The sequence below is a fragment of the Toxotes jaculatrix genome, chromosome 11, assembly GCF_017976425.1.
Source record: "Toxotes jaculatrix isolate fToxJac2 chromosome 11, fToxJac2.pri, whole genome shotgun sequence".
NCBI lineage: Eukaryota > Metazoa > Chordata > Actinopteri > Toxotidae > Toxotes > Toxotes jaculatrix.
This window is the reverse complement of record NC_054404.1, coordinates 13,154,101-13,177,080: the sequence shown is the minus strand read 5'-3', so window position 1 is coordinate 13,177,080 and position 22,980 is coordinate 13,154,101. Positions and strand designations below refer to the sequence as shown.

General features: G+C 43.0%; 1 protein-coding gene across 1 annotated transcript; it reads left to right on the top strand.

The window, feature by feature from the left end:
- The first annotated feature begins 544 nt into the window (after window positions 1–544).
- antxr1d (ANTXR cell adhesion molecule 1d) lies at window positions 545–22,791 on the top strand. The gene is made up of 18 exons (XM_041049157.1): window positions 545–1,019; window positions 5,549–5,620; window positions 5,708–5,779; window positions 6,157–6,238; window positions 6,909–6,939; window positions 7,023–7,096; window positions 7,765–7,833; window positions 7,932–8,012; window positions 8,163–8,223; window positions 12,209–12,307; window positions 12,618–12,687; window positions 15,974–16,052; window positions 16,337–16,432; window positions 16,608–16,646; window positions 16,760–16,858; window positions 16,959–17,123; window positions 17,242–17,322; window positions 21,510–22,791. The coding sequence occupies exons 1-18, from the start codon at window positions 874–876 to the stop codon at window positions 21,798–21,800; spliced, it is 1,707 nt and encodes a 568-aa protein (XP_040905091.1). The 5' UTR covers window positions 545–873; the 3' UTR covers window positions 21,801–22,791.
- The last annotated feature ends 189 nt before the right edge of the window (window positions 22,792–22,980 follow it).

The window sequence follows — 22,980 nt, the reverse complement described above, 5'->3', positions numbered from 1 at the left end:
CTCGAGTTTTAATAACAATCACAGGAACAGTTTGAAAACCTTTCAACATCACATCGGTTCATGGGTCCATTTGCACTAGGCCCATAACTAAATTGCGCTTGTCTTTGCAGTTCCTGTGTTTTTCATTTGGGGGCGAAATGCCTGAGACTGTGTGGATAGCACTTTTTTTTTCTTCTTGAAAACAGACTGCAAATTCCGAGGCACATAAATATTCAAAACAAGGTACGAAAGGACGGTTTTGTTAAATATGATTTTAAATCCTTAACCATGCGAAACCGGTCTGTTTGATTTGAATTTTTTAAATCATTTCAAGAACTATAAAAGCAAAAATATAGAGGAGAAACTTTGCATCAAAGGACTTGAACTTAAATTGAATGAAATTTATGTAACGTGTGTGATTCATAACCTTCTAGTGTTTCAGAAGATTAATTAAAAAAAAAAAAAAAGACTCAGTCACTCTTGAGTCACTCCTGATCCCCCCCCCCCCCCCCCTCCATCCCCAAACAGTCTGTATCTTGTTATTCTGGGATATCCCACCACATACAGTGGATACATCAGCTCAATACTTCTCATGATTTGTGGGGAAGGATTTTTTTTTTTCAGTGGAAAAGTGGAGTTTTGTATCTCTCCTCGGGTGTCGCTCCTCTCTTCCATCCTGCCCTCCTGCATTTTTTTTTTCCTCAGCTGAAAGAGAAAGGCTTGGAGAGAGCCCGGCTTAAACTGAACAAGACTCCTGTGGGCTGATTGCACTCAACCTAAGAACACCGAGACGCGAAACGATATACACACGATTCAGAGACAGGCGACAGAGAGAAAATGTGAAGATCTTTAGCTGCCACGGTGTTTTGGAGCAGTTAACAGTAACCGGGAAAGATGGCGAGGACACAGACTCGCGTGTTCCTCGCTTTGGCTTTGCTGGGAATTTTCTTTCTCGATGTCTCGGTGAAAGGGGAGCAACAGGAGGAGGAGGAGGAGAGGTCCTGTCAGGGCGCCTTCGACCTCTATTTTGTCCTGGACAAGTGAGTGCCCGATATTATTTATGGCTTTGTTAGTTTCTCATCGCTGCGCATTGCCATGCAACTGCCCAGTTGTTTGGAAACGCGAAGCGCATCAGTCGGATTCAGTCTCTGTTGTTGTAACGGTACGAGAGAAAAGTAATCTACAAGTTTTAACTTGTGAAGTCGGACGCTCAGTCTTTGTCAAATGCCCTTTTCGAATCATTTAGTCAGTCTTAAATGTTAAATAGCGGTTTCTTGTTAAATGGCGTGTCCACGCGTCCAAAACCACTTAACATCTCATTGTTTATCTTTGAGTGCCTTTGTGCAGAGGTATACGGCGTTGTATTTGAAGTAGGATGAATATTTCAGACATTAGGGCATGCCTTTTTTCCCCCTTTTCGTCCGGTTCACAGCGGCGAGGCAGAATCTTTACCCACGGGATGTGGGCAGGGCGAGCAGGATGGATAGAGTTTCAGGCCGATGACGCCTGCGGACACAGCTGCAGCAGCTGCCCCACAGTGGTGCTATGTGGCCCGGTGATCTTTTAAACTATTCTTCTCTCCATCCACTGTGAGCCGATTGTATCCTGAGCCCGACGTGCAGTGACTGGAAGCAGGGTCCATTCTCTATTGTTTTCCTGCAGGGAATTAGATTTCTCAATACTGAATCTGACTAGGCTGATGTTTGTTATGAAAAAAAGAAAAGAAAACATGGCATGCATATTGATACCAGTTAGTTTTTTTTATAAGAAGCTTTAAAGATGTTACTAATCACCTTATTACTGCTTAAAAGGGTGTTTAGTAATGCTTTATAGATCAGTACTAAGTCATTTGTAAGAGCAACATTTTACCAAGTTGTGAAAAAGCCATTTGGATAGTGTGTATCTTCCCCCAGCATAACTTGCTTTGCCTTTTAATTACCTCTTCAGTTCAACAGGATGTTGCCAGGAACAGACAAGTCAGCCAATTACCTCCCATAAACAGGAAACAGAATATCTGAACCAGAATTTATTTATCTTACAATTACAGTTGACAACCCCTTTTTAATGGTCACAACCTTTTAAACTATGCTCTAGTGGTACTGTTGTGTTTTTAAAACTTTATACCTAAAATTGATCTTCCACTGATCCTAAAATGACCTGTTTCTTGTTTGGGCATGTGTGTCTTTGTGTGATTGAAGTGCATAGAGGGTTCACTGGAAATTAGACATGAAAGAGGAAGAATGACAAACAAAGGCCCAGAGCCTGATTTAGATCAGAGACCTTGCAATTAGTTTCACCTCTTAGGCCTCTACGTGGCCAGGAAGCCCCTATTTTTAACATTAGCACCAACTCTCAGACTAACCAGACTAACTAAGATCAGTCTTTCAATATCTTAATGCCATATGCCAACACTTTTTAATCACCTGAAACTCAATAGACTTTACACTGGCAAGCCAAGAGGAATGCACATTAGGCCGCCTCACAGCACCAGCAAACGTACTTGTCTTGCAATAGTAAGATTTTTCAGGCTTCATGGACAGTGAGTATGTTTTTGCCACCGTTTTTAAGCGGTGCGAGCGTGTCTGTACCGGTAATTATCTGTGCATGACCTTTCTGCGGTCTCAAATTGTGCTGCTGTTTGTGGCTGCTCAGACATCATAATTGACATTTTTGTTTTATCTTGGCTCGAGCTGCAAGGTGAGATTATGTACGTGGACACAGAAAAATCAAACATGTCAAAACATGCAAAGGGAGCAGAGCAAGAGAGAGAGAGAGCGGGTGACACATCCAAAAAAACATGAGCTATGGTTGAATTTGTTGCCCCATGTGTGGAACAATAACAGGTTGTAATGTCAAAAGAATAGATGATGTTTTCAAAAGAACGACAGAGTGCAGTGATTTTGTGGCGACAGAGTTAAACACTGTGGTATCTGTGTATGACATTTGGGAGTACGGTGAGGTAATGGTTTAAAAAAGCTGTATGCTCCATGTCCTCGGTTGCCCTAGACTCACTACCTATGAGCTGTGAGGTGGACGTGTTGAGTGACATTTTGCTCTGGCTGCGACACATTTGATGGTCTTTCAGTTGTCCACGGCAGCATCTGTCAGCCGCTCTTCAGTCTTTACCCTTTGCTTCAAAAAGTTTAGGAGGAGCCCGGGGAGCGTGGCACGTCACGCATGGCCAAGCCTCTGGTACGCCTCTGTTTGTCTGACTGTCTGGACCAGCATGCTTCAGCAGACCTTCAGGAAGCTGCCAATCTTTCTCCTGAGATGGCACCGATTTGGTTGCTGCTCTGCACATCTTAAATGCCACACAGTGACCTAAGCTTATTGTTTCTGTGATAGAGAAAAGAGCAAAATCATACATTAGGTATTTTTTGTGTACAGTGGTCTTTACCTCTTCACTATTTGTCTTAGTCGCATGTTTGGCTGTGGCCTCAATGTCCAGAAGGTTTTGAGGCATGCTGAGTAGAGAATGTGTGTGTGCTCCACTGGAAGCATCTCTGTAGACACAGAACGAACATTAGAGAAGCTAAACTACCATCAGCTCCCCACATTCCTACACTCCACGTCTGACCCACACCAAATACCAGGCTGCATTTTTCCTCTCTATCTGGTTGCCCACAAATAGAATAATAGGTGTTGTGTTTTATGGCTGGGTTCAGAATAGAAAGATTTGTTTTTACTGATCTAAGTACTTTGGAGGGTAAATATTGCCAGCTAAAAGAGATTCTGCCCTCATATTCTACAAGCGTAGGAGTACAGGTAGATCGCTGGAGAACAATTTCTGAACTTCATTGCATGATAATGAAAGCAGAACCGACTTTGAATTTAATGGTACATTTCCAGAGAATGAGGATTTTTCAAATGCATGTAATATTTAAAAGCAATTCACTCGTATGATATTGAAAGGGATTATTTTTGAGTGATCAATCTCTCATTTGCTTTCTCGATTAAACAAATAATATTATTTTTCCAAAAAAATGTCAGAAAATTGTTTGTTTAACCAGAACAACAGTGAAGAACCCAAAGATATTCACTGATATAAAACAGCAAGTCTTCACATCTGAGGAACTGGTACTTGCAGGTATTTGCTTGACAGTTGACCTAGATAATTAACCAATAAAAAGAGCTTCCATCTGTTTAGCTGTACACTTGGCACTGTAAACATTTTCATTTTTGTTTGAAAAAACTTTCTGTCCTGCACATTGGATTAAAACTGAGCTTTTGTTGTGTTTGCGTATCAGTAAACACGGTGAGTCTTTAGATTTTTTTGGTCAATTAAGAAAGTTCAAGTTCCCCCTGGGGACTCCTCCCAACGCAGGGGTTTTATCAAGCTCTCACTTCCAGGGAAAAGGATAAGTGGATCAAGAAGCGACTGGTTAAATGGGAGGCACAAAAGAGCCATCATGAATCTAACCAGCTCACACTCTCACTGTTTATGACCCTCTTACCCACTGACATGCACACACATACATAGCCCCCTGCCCTTTGCTGAGTGTGGTATATAAGCTGTTTGATGTTGCATCCTTCAACGGACACTCTCACACACACACACACACACACACTCACTCACATTCACCCCCTGCTGGGTGTTACTCCTGCGTCCCTCTGTTGTTCATGTCACAGCCTTTTCACTCTACGGACCCCCAACCTGTTGTTAGACTTGCTGTGCTCACTGGGACCATCTGTTCCCCTTCACAGCCACACACACACACACACACACAGCCACACACACGCACGAACACTCACATAAACACAGATACTATGCACACACAGATACGGACACAGAGGCCAGCTGCCTGCTACATGGTCCCTGCTAGAGGCAGACTGCTACATCTGTCCCTGTCTAACCTCAGCCCTCTGGCCCAGCAGCAATTAGCCCCCATTAGCAGCCCCCTGGGACTGGGCTTCATTAAGAAGACTGTCATGTCCACAGCAGCATGTAGCAGGCTAACCGGCAGCTCTCACCACTGACAGGTTACAGTCCAAAGTAATGCAATGTGACTGAGCAGCCAGAGGAATGTCCTCAAATGTGGAGGAGATAAAGTCTTGCTGTTGTTCCTGAAACATATCTCCATCCAATTTGTACAAGTTTGTATCTATTGTTAAAAACCCACACCACCTTTGAATCACATCCTATGAAAAGTGACGACCTTGCTACCTAAATGTGCAAGATATAGATTTGTATTTCTGTTAAATATTAGTGAAACTGCCATTATTACTTATTTATGCCTTAGTTTAATCCTTCCTATAGTTGTTGAGATATTTTGGCCTGGACCAAAGTGGTGGACAGATGGACTACCAGACCGTTAGCATCCCTAGAACCTCTAACATGGATGCAAACTTTCATAGTTTCACACAGTCAGCTCTGTTTTTCTCTTATCAAACAAAATACATTCTTATTTTTGTATGAACAGACCCAAACTTACTGTGAGATCTGGCCAAATTTCCTAGTAATGCTGCATTTGATTCAATAAAATCATATCGGCTGTGGCTGATGATAATTAGTCATCTGTGGTAACATCGCATTTTTTCCTTAAAAGGTTGTGTTTTTGTTGTTTTTCAGATCTGGAAGTGTGAAGAATCACTGGATAGAGATTTACTCCTTTGTGGAGCAGTTGGCAGAGAAGTTTATCAGGTACAAGCAGGATTAGTCATTCATGTTGTGGGATGTTTTGTTTTCTCTGCTTTCGTCAATGTTAATGTGAAACAACTGTGTTTGCAGCCCCATGCTGAGAATGTCCTTCATAGTCTTCTCCACGCGGGGAAACATCATTATGAAACTGACCGAGAACAGGTAACAGCCACACCTGATCAACTTCTGATATGTCACTGCATCTTCTGTCTGGATCTCTGTCTACCTGTAATATGCAGGGATGTCATCTCCTCATGTGATTATCTCCCTTAGTGGTTCTAAATCTTTGGAGACCAGGATGTTTTTTTTTCTTGCAACTCAAAATTTAATTGCATATAAATTTCATCCAGCTTTAGGAAGCCTACTAATACAAAGCAGTGCATTAAGTCTACTGAGGACAACTTTGGCTTGGGACTAACACTTGGACACTACTTGAGCTACAAAATGACTTGCCAACTCCAACCACTCTCTACACGCGCCTTTTCCTGAGGACAACCTTCTTCCAGGGTATTTTATCTGGCTGTTTGTTTACCCCACAGGGAGGCCATTACCGCAGGCTTAACGTCTCTGAGAAGGGTTATCCCCGGAGGAGACACATTTATGAACTTGGGCCTAGAGATGGTAAGGCGGGGTTTAAAGACCAAACACACTGGAAAAACCAGCCCAAATTACACTAGCTTAGTCTTTGCTATAAGATTTTATTTGGGAACTTATCCACTGAGGATTAATTGAGCTTGGCAGCTGGAAACCAGGATGAATTAGATAAGTATGAGGAGTGGCTCAGGACACAAATTACTTGCTGCCTCTTGAAACTGCTGAGCTTTCTGGACAAGTATGAAAGTGAGGCATTGTAAAATTAAGCATGTCTCCACACATCTACATGGTCTGGTTTTCATTTTTAATTCAGACAGAAAGATGTTTTGGTGGTTAAAGATTTAGCATCATTTCCAGATGAAAATCTAAAGCAAAGCGACCAGCAACATGCTAGAAAGTGGTATACTCATCCAGCCATGTGTAGGTAGGCTTCGTGCTGAGGCCCTAAAAGAGCACTTACCAATCTTCAGTCGTAGAGCGTACTTGAAATACCACTTACCCACTTACCTTGAAATACCCAAACTAAAAATTACACTGAGCATAGTGAGATTTGTGTGCTGGCTTTGTAACGATATCAACATGTTTTAATTCATGAGTCTCAGTTCTGGTTCTTGTACTGTCTGAAACCATACTTGTTTCCTTTCCCGTTAACTTCACTGGTTCAGAACCTTCTCTAACACCCTCTTTGTTATTGCAGGCCAATATGCAGATATATCAAGAGAAGCACGGTAAGCTCTGTTTCATGTGCTCATTACATTAGCTCACATTCAGTACATTGTTTCAGAGAATATAAAAGTTGTGTGTTCTTCAGGGACAGCCAGTGTTATCATCGCTCTGACTGACGGCGAACTGAATGAGTGGCAGTTTGATACAGCTCAGCGAGAGGTAGGATGTGTTAGCAAATAGAAGGGTTTGGGGAGCTGGACAAAATATTGTGAACACTTTAGGGTTAAAAAAGGATTTTAGATTTAAGTCACAAGCAAACACTTCCTGTGGGTGGGTCTTGTTACTCTATTCCTGTTTGTTAGGCTTGAGTGGATATTGCTGCTCTGTTTTATTGATGTTTTTTGCAATTTTCTTGTTCCTCTTGACATCTTAAATAATTTCACATTTTTTGATTGATGCACCTGCAAGTTGAACACAAATAACTTGGCCTCTTTAGTGCTCCATTAGTTGTTTCGTAAAAACAACTACAAGTACTTAAAGCAAGTACTTTATTGCCAAGAATTTGCTTTGGTGAGCCGAATAGAAGCCGTGAAGCCTGACTAATCTTACAGTTGTGAATTTCTTCACTTCCTGTGACTCTTTACAGTGCTCATTGTTGGATTCCTGTCAAAGCTTACAAATCCTGTAAATTGTTTTTTTTTTTTTTTCTAAATGACTCGCTTTTGTGGCAGTGTTTTAATAATGCGGCCTGGCTCCTGTCTAAAATTTCTGCCATGTGGACAGAGAAACCTAGATATGTTTTTTTGGGAGATGTATTTGACACCATAAGCTTAACCAGAGTCTCTTTATATTCTCTGCATTTTGGTTTGTTTATTCTTTTCTTACAGGCGCAGAGGGCCAGGTCTATGGGAGCCATTGTTTACTGTGTAGGGGTCAAAGATTTCAACCAGACCCAGGTAAGATCTACAGAAGGGACACTCAAGATGTTGCAAATGCCTAAAAAAAAAGAAAGAAGCAAATACATTTTTTTCTTTCTGTCTGTATGTTTTTCTAGCTCGCAACTATTGCAGACACTATGGAACATGTGTTTCCTGTATGGGGAGGCTTCCAGGCCCTCAGGGGAATCATTGACTCGGTATGACGCATAGATACCACACATATAGTCACACAAACACATACCCACAAAGAGAGACACACCAAATCATATTATATTATTGAATTATCTTCTGACTGTGAGGTTTTTTTTTTATTTTGTTTTGTTTTGTGTTTCTTTCGTGTCTCTCAGATCATCAAGAGGTCCTGTATTGAGATTCTAGCAGCAGAGCCGTCCAGTGTGTGTGCAGGAGGTAAGAGGTGTGAGGAGCAAGGGTTTTCCCCTCCTTGTTAAGGCACCGGGCAGTCACGGTGAGCGATTGTGTAAGATGACAGTCATCTGAAGCCTCTGGAGTGGAACATGAGGTTGAGTAATCGCATGGACGCTTATGACCGCAGAGTGACAGAGAGCGTATTGTCATTCACGGCCGGGGGAAAATTAGCATAGCCGCTTCAGCACAGCGTGTGTGCTAAAAAGAGGGAGGGGGGGGGGGGGCGGGTGTTGGTCAGAGGAATTAGCAGTGAATCTTTAAGGATGGCTGCTTCTCTGGCCTAGTTTGCCATATCGTATAAGCTAAATAGTCATTCGGACTTGTTTCGACCCTGTGTTCTGCCTCACCTTCTGTCCACACGTCTAGCTCCTCTGCTTCTGGAAAGGAGCTTGAGGAAGTAAGAGGTTGAATAACAGCTAAGAAAGAGGGGGGAGAGACAGAGAGAGCTTTTATGTGTAGCCAGCAGGATGGATGAGCTTTGACATGACCTTATTAGGACTCACTTAAGAGAGTGCATTTGGAGCCGTGCTACCAGGACAACCCGAGTAGATTAACATCCATTATGTGATATGAAGGACAGGAAAGGATATGAGGAGAGGAGAGAAGCAGCAGTGCTGCCCTACAAGGACAAAAATCAGTAAGGAATAATAAAAGAATCACAGTTGTACCCATTACAGTTTGTGGGTTCTTGCCAGAGTCGGAGTGTGTGTCACTTGACATGTGGACAAATATCCTCCAGCCTCATTTATTATTCGATTGATGAGCAGCCTAATGGTCAGTGAACTAAGAAACCACGGACCCGCTTTAACCAAGGCCTGATTCTGGCCTAATTAATGAAGGGCAAGGATTGTTATGGTGCATCATCTTATGCCTATGAATGGCTTTAAATTTTACTGTAGAGAAATTACTGCCACTTCTGTCCTTTACTTAAAGATCTTGATCTGCTTAGAGAGACTTAATCTTACAGTATAATGTAAAATAATGTGACTGTCGAGCACAAACACATTTAGCGAGAGCTTGCTTTTATTTTGAACTGAAAGGCTGTGGACAGCACTACTCAAAGGTTTGAATGTAACCATCTACCCACATCCATCCATCCTGGTGCATTTACACATACATGTACACGTTCTGACATATTGCATAGGTATTGTGACAGTCTCTCTCTCTGTCTTCCTCTCTGTCTGCATGTAGTCACATACCATGCGTGCTGTACAGCAACACACAGATGTTTAGATGTTCTCCAGTCAGCACACACATATACACACACATCTTCAAGCACACACATGTCCCTCATGCTGATGTGAAGTGACCAGACCAAGCTGCCTGCAAACAGGCCATCAGACTGGACAGTGAATGCTGGGCCGCACTATCAGACATGACAATACTGATTTCCCTCATGCACACACACACACACACACACACACAAGCACACACACACACACTGAGAGGATAGTGAGAGTTGGGCCTTAGATCTAACATGACAGCAGAGATTGCTGCTTTCATTAACGTCTGACCCTTTCCCCTGTGTTGTCCCTTCCTCCTTTGCCCCTCCCTGCCCTTCACTGTCCCGTCGCACTAACGTGATTGAAGAGCCGCTGTTCGGACAAGGCGTACCCCATTTTCTCCCACACACACACACATACACACACGAACATGTGTATAGTCACACACAGACAGACATTCATACAAATTTAATCCTTGTCAAACGCTCAGGTGTAGATGTAAATGGACATGTGGCCACGGAGGCAAGCAGAGAGGAGAGGGCAGCAGCATATGTGTTGTACATGTCAGCAGGGCACCACCAGTCCCTGCCCACCATGTGTCTGACAGCACTGACCTTTTAGCCCATCAAGCCTCAGTGTACATAGTGTGTCAGAGTGTGTGTGTAGAAGATCACTTATTCATTCAGATTTAAGAGATTTGTGGAAATCAACCAAATCTAATATTTGATATTTGAGAATACATTTTTAAACAAATGGCTTTAATTTGTAAATATTAAAGTTGATTCATATTTAATTTTTGAACTGAAAAGATCCTGTTCTGATAAATGTTAACCTTTTACATATTTAAGTAAATGTAATATGCAATGCAGTACACTACCTACTTTACAACCATGTTTTTTTTTTTATTTGTTCTCTTTTACAAGAACTTGACATTAACTACTCTCATAATTAAAACTAATATCTGCTCTGGACATTGTGTATTTTTGTGTGTGCACATGCGCCCTGTCACAGTGAAGCTCATGTCATTTGATGGTAACATTGTGTGAAAGGGGGATGACTGCTAAAGCAGCCAAGGCACTGAGCATTAGGCATAATTAGTGTTAAGTCCCCTCATTAAGTTGCATGTTGTTGTGGCTGTAAACCGCATAAGCCATCAGTTTATGAGAAAATGAGTACAGCCCAAGTTATTTGATGTTGTATTGTATTACATAGTTGTAATTCATGGTTCTGATTGTTGCGGTGGGGTTTTACAGTAAAACTAGGGCAGGGGGAAGGAGAAGACATTGGGCTTGGTGCACATGAAATGATAAGGCTGCCTGTAATTAGATGTGTGGGTAATCGGGTGGTGTGTGTGTGCGCGTACGCATGTAGAATCTGAGTCTTGCTGACAAAGTGACATGAACAGTACTGACAAGTTGCAAGTCATTGAACAGCCGTAAAAAAGCATGAACACACACATGCAGACAGACACAGTTGCATGAGGTCAGCTGTGTGCACAGTTAGGATATTAGAAATTTGACTTAGAGAAGGTTTTATTTTGCTGAGGTGCACTGTGTTTAGTGATATGTATTATCTTAAATCTGTATCATAAACAGTATATCATACAGGTGAGAGCTCCATTTCAGTTTCCATCTGTCTTGTACATCACCAGTTTCCATCTTGGATCTCCTCCAGACAGAAATCTGTACTTTTCCAACATTTTTGCAGCATCTGTAAACATGTAGATACATGCAGACATCTGTAAAGTGATATTTCTTCTCTCCTCTCAGCTCCATCGCTGTTTGTGTATGTGTATTTATGGCTTTTCACTGCAGCTTGTCTGACCTTTAAGGAAATACTGTCACATATACACTCACACCCTGTGATGTTTTTATCCAGTGATCTTCACGCTGGAGCTTTAAATGTTAAAGGTGTGGCAAATGTTCACTTCCATTAGCCAGGATAATGCTAGAGGAAACCTCAGTGCACAGCCAGAGACCACAAGCGCACACACACATGCCTACACACATTGGGGCATGCACATACTGAGGACATATACACACTTACACATTCCTCAGAAAAAAAAAAAACATATACAGTGTGCACATAGAGTATATACAAGTTACATATGTACTCTCACATACACTTCTGCTTACAGACACACACGTGTGCTAATGCCATGCCATGGTGCCATAGGTAAGGTCAGACCTACTTTGACAGTGCTGTGCTGTTGTCAGCCCTACAGGCATGTTTTTAAGCAACTGTTTTTTTTCTTTCTCCCACTCTCTAACATATGCTGGGTAGCAGCCACATAGACACTCTGACATATGCTGGCAAGCCACTGTCAGTGTGCTTTAACAGTGCCTGGGGGAAACTAAAGGTCAAAGAGACACACACACACACACACACACACACATGCACACACCTTCCGGCTACAACACAGTCTAAGATATTTGTGAATAGCAACACTTTAAGCATTAGCACCACTGGAGCATATTATGGCCTTTCCACACATACACGCACAAGCACGCAGATATAAACAAGCAGTAATGAAGCATGAACAAGTTTCTACTGCTTAAGTTGAGCGCATCAGAAAAAGAGAATGGTTGTCAGCGCTCACCTCAGTGGTATGCTAGAAATTCTTGTCTTGTTCAAATCAAAATCTGAGACCAGTTTTCTCTCTCACATGGCTGAAAATATCTCTTATGAATAAGTCTACATACTGCTCATTATGCCTGATGCTGCCTACTCTCTGTTTGTTTCAGAGAGTTTCCAGGTGGTGGTGAGAGGCAATGGTTTTCTCCATGCCAGGAACATCAATCAGGTCCTCTGCAGCTTCAAACTGAATGATACACACACTCTGGGTAAGTTCTGCAAAGTGCTCGAGACACCAGGACATATTTTACACAGGTTACACAGGATAAAAAGATTTGGAAAATACATCCAAACTAAAAAAGAAAATACATCTAAAGAGAGCACTGAATTCTGATGTATTTTTTTCTTGCATGCTTCTTATTATAGCAAATATGCTGCAATACATTAATTCATGTACTTTAATGGATCATGGGATTCTGGTTTGGCTTATGCATTTAAGAAGAATGCGGGAACTGTGTCTACGCTGCAGATTTTTAAATTTCTACATCGTAAAGCGTGATTTTGTTTTTCCCTGTGCAGATGAGAGACCAGCTGGAATAGAGGATACCTTCCTGCTCTGTCCTGCTCCTGTTGTAGAGGAGGTTGGGAGGTGAGCTGGATATATCTCTTTTGGCTCTCACCACCTTTTCACCCCTACGCCATCTCTTAGATATTACTCCAATTGCCAAACTCTCCATGTACAGCTGTAACACTTTGAGCAAGATATGCTAGATCCTTGCCAGCTGCATTCAAGTTTGGTGTGGGCACAGAAGACTGCTGTCCTTGAACAAATTAGGGCCAAAGTCATTGAGTGTCTGTGATCAATCAGTGTTTGTCACAGCTAACGAAGCCAGACACCAATCACAAGGGGACAACAGGAGTAGAGCCCAGGAACATGACTTAATGAGAGCCTGCTGGAAAGGACCTTCGCAAATCGTGTATGTGTTTGTGTATTTGCATGTGCGTGTGTGCGAGAGATGGATCCCAATCTCGGTCTGATACTTTGGGAGAGGGAAAGTGTGAGTGGAGTCGGCCGGGCAGTGTAAAGTTTCCTCTGAGGGCTTCCAGCTTTGCTCCTGGAGATTCAGAGCAGAAGTTTCTTGCGGGGCAGACAGAGCGATGCTGTGGGCTGAGCTCGGAGAGGACCGAGGCCCAGCAGCCCTCCCGTCCCCACTGCCTGCAGTCCTGTGCATAATTATACACTCCAGCCTGCGGCCTCAGACACCTCCCAGTCATCATCTGTCTTGTTGCTGTCACTCAGATTTCTAGTGTGATTTGAGCTTGTCTTGTCCGCCAGTGAAAAGTACTGCTTTGGTGGGTAAGTACCGCTCAGAGATGGAGAAAAAGGAATTCTGTTTTTATATTGTGGCTACAGGAAGATTTAAGAGTCTGCCATACAACTGTATATTTCAATCACACCTTATGACAAAAGTAGGCCATAATTATTTAGAGTTTGACATAATGCCAGAACATATGAGTCATAAGAGCCAAATCAATACATTTACAAATTACACGGTCCATCAAATATCTGGTCCTTAGCATGCCTTTGTGTCTGATAGCAGTTGCCAGCGTGGCGTTATGGCAGGTTGGGCTTGCTCCTCCTGAGAGCAGAGCAGAACAGGGAGCATCATTACACTCTGCAATGGTGCCTGAAGGAGACATCCTTTCCGTGTAACAGAAGCCCATTAGAGCAGAGTCAGCACTGCCTAACACCCTGAGTGCTACTAAAGAGGAAGTCAGCTGTGAATGGCTGAAGGGCCCAGAGAGGAGGCCAACAGCTGGCTGATGAATTCTGGGCTGTAGAGCGATGACGTGCGGATAGATGTGGAAATGCGTAGTGAAGCGAGAGTGCCTCTGTGTAGGCTGGGCAGGTGTTTGTGGTACAAAATTGTCCTTCGTGTAGTGTTGTGTGCCAAAATGGTGATATTTTTAGTCCTCTCAAAAGAATCTGTTTTTTTTTTTAAGAGGATGAAAACTAACAAAACCACAGTAATTAAAACACTATCCGAAGAGCCTAACAGATTGTCCAAGATAACATCAACTTGGCAAAATAAATAAATAACTTTAATTAGCACAAGGTCCACACCCTTGTTTTCCTCAAACTTTCAGCCCCATCTCATGGCTTTCCTCAGTGCTTAGAGTCAAAATTAAACACCAAGTATGTGGGCCTCGTCAAGCTGGTGTTGCCAAGTCCATTATCACAGCATCAGTCCACGGCCCCACTGAGTGGGGGGAAAAGCGCAGACCCTGGTATATTAAATAAAAAAAATAAAAATCAGTGTTAAAATAAATAGAAGCATGTTTACATTTTATTCACAGACATACAGTGAACCATGTAGCTAGAAAGACATCTGAACCCACCCACATGTTAGGAAGCAGGTTATACCAATAGTATAACTATCACCTCCCAATACAGATTGCAAAACAGATTTTTCCGTTTCCTTTCATTTTATAGACTAAATGTAATCAGTACGAACAATAATCAGTATTTAGAGCTCTAGAAATCACCCTTACATGTCATATCACATTATAGGTGAAATGCTTCCTGTTTTGGGGTTGTAAAGTCTATGCAGGAGGTCTCAGGGACTCCAGCTCCCAGCATCACCTCTTCACCCAAACCCCAAAGACCCTCAATCACCTCCTGCTTCACCCGAGCCTTGTCGCATATAATGAAGTCATTGACGTTGCTGTCACACAAATCTGTGTTGACTGGGAACCTTCCGGATGCAGCCCCCCCCCCCCCGCCCATGCACACAAACACACACACAGGGCAAAGACATATATAGTGGGCAGATTGATGATTGATAGGGGCTGAGATCTCTCTGTCAGAGAGGAGCTGATAGCACCGTGTCCCCTGCCTGCCTGAAAGTAGGGCTGACCAAATGATGGGGAAAGTCGACGGGGGGGGGGGGGCAGAAAAGGGAGGGAGGAAGTAGTAGAAAAGATGAGTGGCACCTGCACCGGCAGTTTCCTACTCTGAAGTCAGTGTAGCATGAGTTATGAGACAAGCTACAGTGGTGTGGAGAGGATACAGGAGGGGGTGCGGAGGCGAAAACAGAGTTAGGAGGGAGGTCTCAGAAGGGAGGGACAGTGCTGAGGGGATGTAGAACAGGAAAGACCCTCCTCTTACCATCCCCCACTCTGTTTCCTCTCCTCTGCCTTCCCCATCGTCCCACCCTGCAATGACCTCCCCTTTGTCACCCCCCCTCCTCAAACCTAAACCCAGAACTCAATGGCACCCTTGTCTCTGCCCCCCACCACACCCCAAAACCATCCCAAAACAGCACAAGAAGCCTTTCTCCATTCTTTTCCAAAACCTTTAACTAAAGTCCAGCTGTCTCCTGTTTCTACCCTTGCCTGCCTGTTTTGTTAATGTGTCCTGTTTTTGTTAATAATTCTTAAAGAGCTTTATGGAATAACCTGTTAGTTAAATACCCCTCTGTCCCTTTCACTGCCTCCCAGTCCTCGGTTACGACAGTGTTTATTGCTTGTATCGCTATCCTGTCATTTTCCCAGCCAAAAAAATAAAGAGGTTGTCTGCGTCTATCCTGCGGATATCGGCACTGAATACTGGAGAAGAAGAAGTCATTTAGCTGTCTGTGGTTTCCACATTAGAGGTCTGGCTCTGACCCAAACAGAAGAGATTCCTTCTGCGGGTGGAGAACTCCCTGACCTCTGTGAAGGCTTTGGCTTTATGTCTGTGTCAGCATGTTTGTGTGCTTATAAGGCAGCAAGTATGGACAGAGTAGATGGAGGAATGTGTCTGACACCTCGGGCAAGCTTGTACAGTGTCCCAAACACGACCGCGAATGTGTGCGCACAAGCAGATATGTACTAAAAAATGTGTGTGTGTGCAGATCAGAGGATTAGATCATTCATGAGTTTGTGTTTTGCAGGGTGATCTACCTGCAGGTGAGCATGAACGAGGGCCTCTCCTACATCACCAGCTCCGTTCACATCACTACTACTGAATGTGTGAGTACATCCTGTGTATACAGTCTGCACCGTCACAACAACACACAGTGATATTTCCCCCTCGGGACGCCTCCTTATTTAAATAAACTTTCTTTCAACCCTTTTATTTTCTCTTGGTTCTCCAGTCTTCTTCTTCTCTTCTTCCTCTCTGAGGTCTCCTCTGTTGTGTCTGTCATCAGAGGAGGCTGTGAGTACTCTTGCTTTTCATTTTCACCTCATTTTCTCGTCCGATGTCTTTTAGTTCAGTTTAATCTTAATGCTGTCATTCTGTTTTTTTTGTGTAGTTTGACGGCACCATCGTGCTAATATCGTTGCTGGTGGTGTTCCTGCTGTTGGCTCTGCTGCTGATGTGGTGGTTCTGGCCTCTCTGCTGCACGGTGGTAAGTTTTTTTTTTTTTGTTTTTTTTTTAATGTTTCAGCCTGATAATCAGACTGAATTTAGATTCAGAGGTCTGGAACCAGGCTACACTTAAGTATTTCAGCTCTGGGATATTTGTAAAATATATATTTTTTTTGTTTACCAAATGACTTTATTTATTTATATATAATCTCCAGGTAATCAAAGAACCTCCACCACCTCCACCTCCAGAGCCAGTAAGTCACCAGCTAAATGAATGTGACTTGTTGACTTAATAGTAATAATTATTAATAATAGTATTGTGTTTTCAAGAATATGAGCCGTATTATAAGTGAAGTCATGATCACAGGAATCGGACGATGAAGATGGGATGCCAAAGAAGAGGTGGCCCACAGTGGATGCATCTTACTATGGAGGAAGAGGAGTGGGCGGCATCAAACGCATGGAGGTATACACACACACACACACACACACACTTAACTTTAAACGTTAAACACTTAAAAGAATGTATGTTTTGATTATGTCTTTTCTGACTTTATCTTTTTTAGGTGCGATGGGGGGAAAAGGGGTCCACAGAGGAAGGTGCTAAGCTGGACAAACCTAAAAATGCAGTTGTAAAAATGCCAGAGCAGGAATTTGAACCTTATGAGCCCAAACCTCGAAAACCTCCCCGTCGCCCCCCACAGCAGAGGAGGTGGTACACACCCATTAAGGTTGGTTTTTTATATCACTTCCTTTAGACGTTAATTGCATATTTAAGGTTTTCATTCTTCTTATCTGAAAACCTTTTTTCTTTTTTTAGCTGTCATTGTCTCTTTCTGTGTCTTTTAGGGGAAGCTAGATGCTCTGTGGGCTCTGTTCAGGAGGGGTTACGACCAGGTATCTCTGATGAGACCGCAGCCTGGAGACCAGGTGAGCCTGCCTCTCAACTGCAGTCACATTTCATTTTTTATCTTAACCTAATACATGACTATAAAATCCGATGTACCAGAAACAGGCATAAGGACTGACAGAACAGTATAATTTGGTAATTATGTGTAATTTGGGGGATAGCTCTGTGGGTAACAACCACTTAAAAGCCTTTACATGGCAAGTTGCATGGTACGGAAGGTTTGGGAAAGTGTTTTTTTTTTTTTGTCTCTGTTGTGAACAACTGAGCTTCTGCATCCTTTTTGTCTGTCACACTGCATAAAGATAACACTTGTCAGTGAGCAACATCTACAGCACAATCTTCTACAGATCAGCTCAGTACTGATTTTCTACATGCACACACACACACTCACACTCACACTCACACTCACACTCACACTCACACTCACACACACACACACACACACACACACACACACACACACACACACACACACACACACACACACACAGTGAGTCAGTGAGCTACTGATACCACTCTCTCCATCAAAGCTGCCATTGTGCACACACAGGGAGTACTGTATCTTCTGTACTCCTTCCTGTGACTCCTAGAAAATGACTGGGTTTCTATCACGTTTCCAAATAGCATGTTACACAGTCATTCTCTACTTTCAAGCGATAATTATAGTACAGTAAAAAAAAAAAAAAAAAACTGCTACTGTGTCAGAAAGGGTTTTATGTGCTAAGGTTTCAGCCGCAAATTTTATTGCGTTATATTACTGTCGTTTCTGAAAAGTTCTAAATCATGACATCACTCTGTGCCATCCAAGTGTGTGTGTGTGTGACAGAATAAGAGAGATCAGAGCGGCCTCTGTTATCTGACCTTGACCCTGTGTATGGCATCCCATAACCCCACAGAAGTGTTTTCATCATCACACTGGTTGTCATGGTGAAACATCTGGTCAGTTGTAAATGGTTTCATTGTCGCGTTTCATAGCTGAGGCCATACAGCTATAAAATTTATCGATTTGTACTTTGAATGGCATGATTCATCATCAGCGTGAGTGTGTGTATGTGTGTGTGTGTGTCCACTGTATCTGGAGTCTATAAAAGTGGTCATCATCAGTGGTTTTTATCCCTTCTTTCCATCTTGGAAGTTTTTTTTTTTTTTTTCTCAGAGCAGAATAATTCATCTGTGTCAGAACAGAGTCTTTGTGAGACACTTTCTGTGAGGCTGTGGTCCACGGACGCTCAACAATGACCCCCACAAACTCTCTTTACGCGCCATTAACTGAGTAAAATAAAACCCTGCGTCTCACGTGGAAAGAAATGAAGGGGAAAAAAATCTACTTTTGTTGCAAAGGAAATAGTGGATAGAACCGGTGCTAATAACCATATCAGACATGAAAGACAGCAATGATTTCTCATTGTCGACAAAAGACAGGCACAGATTAAAATTCTCAAAAGGAAGAAACTGCAGCTGGATGACCGTGAGATTGCAAAAAAAACTACCAACAAGGTGGTAAAAAGCACAGCGATATCTAGCATGGATCAGAATTCTCAATGCGGATTCCTAACCAGCAGCTCAGGAGGAGCTTGTCCTGCTTTCTCCCCGCATTACTCCCACTTCACTGCCTCTGCAAACGGTCATCAGCGGGCTGCCAGTTTCTGCCACGCTCCCTGTTTGCATTTCATCCCTCTCTCCTGTGTGTGCGTGCATGCATGTGTGCGCCACTGTAACTTGTGTGTCAGCTCTCCCGAGTGAGCGTCACACAAACAGATGGGGAATTGAAAGGCCACGAGCCATATTGTGACAGAAGAGATTCCCTTCTTTTGTCCCCAGAGCTGATGGCGCTGATGGCCCCGTCACACAGTGCAGACCGGACCACAGGGCGGCTGCTGCCGTCCCTCCGTCCTCACACTCAGACGGCACAAATGAGCACATCAGCACCTCCCCTTCATCAGCCTCTTCTCCCTCAAAAGCCAATCAGTTTACTTAAAGGACCAGTTCACCGAAATATAAAAAAAAAAACCTGACATACCTCTTGTAGAATCTAGCCATGCAGATAGTTTTAGTTTTATAAAAGTTGTGAGACAACTACAATACGGTTGAGGTGAATTGATTTTTGTTTGTGGTTTGACAGGTTAGTAGCCAAACAATCTCGACTCAAGGTTCACTTACTCACTTGTCCTGGTGCTTTCAACCATATCATATAGTCCTCATTAGCATCTTAAGAATCAGTTGAAATAATGACTTGGTTTTAAGCTAATCCCATAGACTGTATAAGACTAGGCTAATCCACATATTTGTGTTTAGGAGGAAAACAGACATACAGATGACAAATTGGTGAGAGACTTACCTTTAGTATATTTACTGTCACAATGGACAGTAAACACCCTAAACTGTAAAAAAAAAAACTAGTTAACCCTCAAGATCAGAAGTTGAAATAGATAAAAACAATTGGTTGGTTCAGAAACTAATATCTCTAAACCTCAGTAGATAAAACCTAAATGACCTACATGGCTTGATACAGCTAGATCTAAGAATTTATTTAGGGTGAACCAACTCTTCCTCTCCGTTTCAGATCAGTTATCCTGACATTATCTAAATAGAAACTGTGTTAACTCTTAGCATGGAGCACACAGAGCGTTTTCCTTATGTGAGTGGATCGCTGTAATGTCATGCGAGGTGACAGGCAGAGCTGTCAGGTCAAATGTGTGTCTCCGCTCTCTCGTCTTTCTCCGATTTTCTTTACTATAAATGGTGACAAATGTGCGTGTGCATCGGTTCCCTGTAAACGGCCACAAACTATGTTTGCTTTGTGTGTTCATTTGTGAGGAAAGGGCAAAGTCTTGGGGCACAGACAGAGAAACAGAGGCCAGACATGAGGAGTGGTGTGAAGAGGGACGCTGGAGGTGTTTTAGGGCTTTGTTTTTCTCCTAAAAAGGAGTTGAGGGTTTGGAGTAAACAGTCGCCAGGAGGGGAAGTAAAACAGTGGCAGACGTTACAGCCAAAGGGGCACACAGGGAAGACTGCCCATCACAAGTAATGCATTGCTGACTTCTCACCCAGCTCAACTCATCTATGCACATATCGGCAACTTAAAAGTGGAAAGATCTCCTCTTCTTATCAACTTTTCTGTTGCTCTTTTCAACACCAGCCTTATGTTTTTGGTGCTCTCCTGCACCCCCAACCCTAATCCCCCTACCCCACGCCCCCTACCCCAACCCAACCCTTCTCTCCCTCTGTTTCTGTTATTCATGAGGCTGAAGTTTCTTTCAGGCCATATGTTCTGGTGGAGGCATGCTTACAGTCACTCACACACACATACACACTCATATTCATGAGCTTGTGTTCTCATTGTGTCCATATGCTCTCTCTGGTGTTACACTGCTTCTCTGCTGCTCACAAACTGGCCTTTTCACCACGACCCAGCGACAAGACCGAAGCAGTCACCCCCACACCTCCATCCAAGCTTCCCCCAATCAATTACGTACCCCCTCATATAGAAACACACAATGGCCCCCTAAGTCACAAAGCTACTGCTGCTGGGGTCCCCTTAATGGCCCCTGTGTGACTTTAGGGCCTCTCTGTTTAATAAGGTGTTATAATCAGACCACCAAGGGTCTGTGACACAGAGACCTACTCTTCATCCCTCACACACTGACTGAGCAAGACAAGAGTTTGTGTGTGTGTGTGTCTGCAGAGGGATCCTATGCAAGGAACAGAGAGGGTGAAGAGAGGAAAACCATCAATGAGAACAATAAGAGAAGCGTTCCATTCTCTCTGACTTGTAAATTATGTTAAATGCTAAGGGGCCTCTGTTAACTATTGTGGGGATATTGAAATCACCCCAAGTCAAGCACATAAGAGACATAAACCACTTTCTGTTCTGCTTCAAGAGAGACTGAGTCACAGCAGAGGCTCCTAAAGAAGAGGAGGGGAAATGGGGAAAGCTTCAGACTGCAAAAGGCCTGCATGTATGTGTGTGCCTGTCTTAGCTAGCATCACAGCTATTGTAGTGCAGGTGTGGACAGAAGCAGCTCTGTGTGCTGTCCAGGGCCCTCAAACACACATGCCTCTGTCAGTAGAGCTGGGCAAAGACTCACACAAACCACTTTGGCTGGTGGATCTTAGAAGCTCATTGATTATTTTTGCACAAAGAGGCACTGCATTTTCATCTGTATTCTGGATTGAAATGATGTGTAGCTGTATTTATGTCTTACAGGGTCGCTGTATTCATTTCCAACGGGTCAAAGATGGGGACTCCAACCCAAACAACCAGGCTCCTCCTCGCACACATCACTCTCCCTCGCCTCCTCCTCCTCCGCCCGCTGAGCAGCGACCTCTGGTCACTAATTCTGTGCCCCGTACAAAGCCTCCATCAAGAGGGCCCCGCACAACGCCACCCTCCCGCGCACCCCCTTCCATGGTCAGTCCCCCTCCAGGTCCGCCCCCAGCCCGTGCACCCCCTGGGCCTCCAGGACCCCCGCCATCTCGACCCCCACCAAGGCTCTGATGATCCAAGAGTTTGCCTCCAATAAACAACTGGTACATCAACTCATTCCAGAAAAAAAAATGTCCTCCTTTCACTCTAAAGACTCAGAGACAGCAGAGAGGCGTAGAATCTTACAAGCCAGGAGCTCTAACCTGAAGCTCTGTGCTTTGTTGCTGGACAGCAAAAAAAAAAAAAATATTTATCTAATATCAAAATCAGCTACTGAGTTTCATCAAGATAACATTTCTATTAAAAACAAAAACAAAACACAAACATTATAGAAAAAAACAAGCATGTAGTTACTTGATTAAGCCTGTATGTACAGTATTAGAGGTCATGTGGATTTAAGTGTTCAGAGTAAGTGCAATCCTTTCTGGAAATACTGCAGAAAGGATTTAAGTGTTGTTGAAAGTTAGTTTGTGACAGCTTGTGTATGAATGGTGATGACGATAAATACACCTGTGTACTTTCGTTTTTTGCAGAGAATAATCACGTTGAGCGGGGATGCTGTGATAAATACAGCACGTAGTGAAAGGTGGTCGCAATGTTGGTGATGTTGGCTTTGGTTTTTTAAATGTTCACTATCTTAGGTTGCTACAAATCACACTGATGCATTTTACCTTTTCAGCCAAAGAAACTTATTCCCACATCGTAGTTAAAATTTAGTGTAAAAGTTCAGTGATCTTATGGCAACTGCAGGGCAGTTTCTTCATATTTTATTTATTTTAATAAAGGCCCTGTCTGCATCTGTTTTCTGTTTAGTATCAGGTGGATGTCTAGGTTTTCAGGTCTTTGAGGAAGGGGGAACACCTGGGTGGATATAAGGAAACCCTCTTGCATGGCATCTGATGTGTTTGTGGTCTTGTTAACACTTTCAAGCGAAAGATTGTGTTGAAAATGAGCATCTTCAGGATTCTCCTGTGTTCTGCTTTTACTGACTGAAATGATCATTTGCATTATTTCTTTATTAACAACTTTTTGTGACTGTCTTCAATAAACAAGATGTTTTTTACATGATACCTGTCAGAGATTTCTTTTATACTTATTATAATTCAGATTTCAAGAGGACTTTTCTTGCAGCCATATTATGAATCAGCTTACAAACACACTGAGGTCAGTGCAACAGAAACCTAATGGCATATTTATTAGCTAATTGGAAATATTGCAGGATGTAACACTCTGTGCTCCTCTTTAAGGAAAT

Bases quoted from the DNA above. Each gene is read 5' to 3' on its own strand.
- antxr1d (XM_041049157.1), top strand. From the start codon at position 874: ATGGCGAGGACACAGACTCGCGTGTTCCTCGCTTTGGCTTTGCTGGGA. The intron at 6,940-7,022 runs GTAAGCTCTGTT...TGTGTTCTTCAG, and splicing joins GATATATCAAGAGAAGCACG to GGACAGCCAGTGTTATCATC. The intron at 12,308-12,617 runs GTAAGTTCTGCA...TTCCCTGTGCAG, and splicing joins GAATGATACACACACTCTGG to ATGAGAGACCAGCTGGAATA.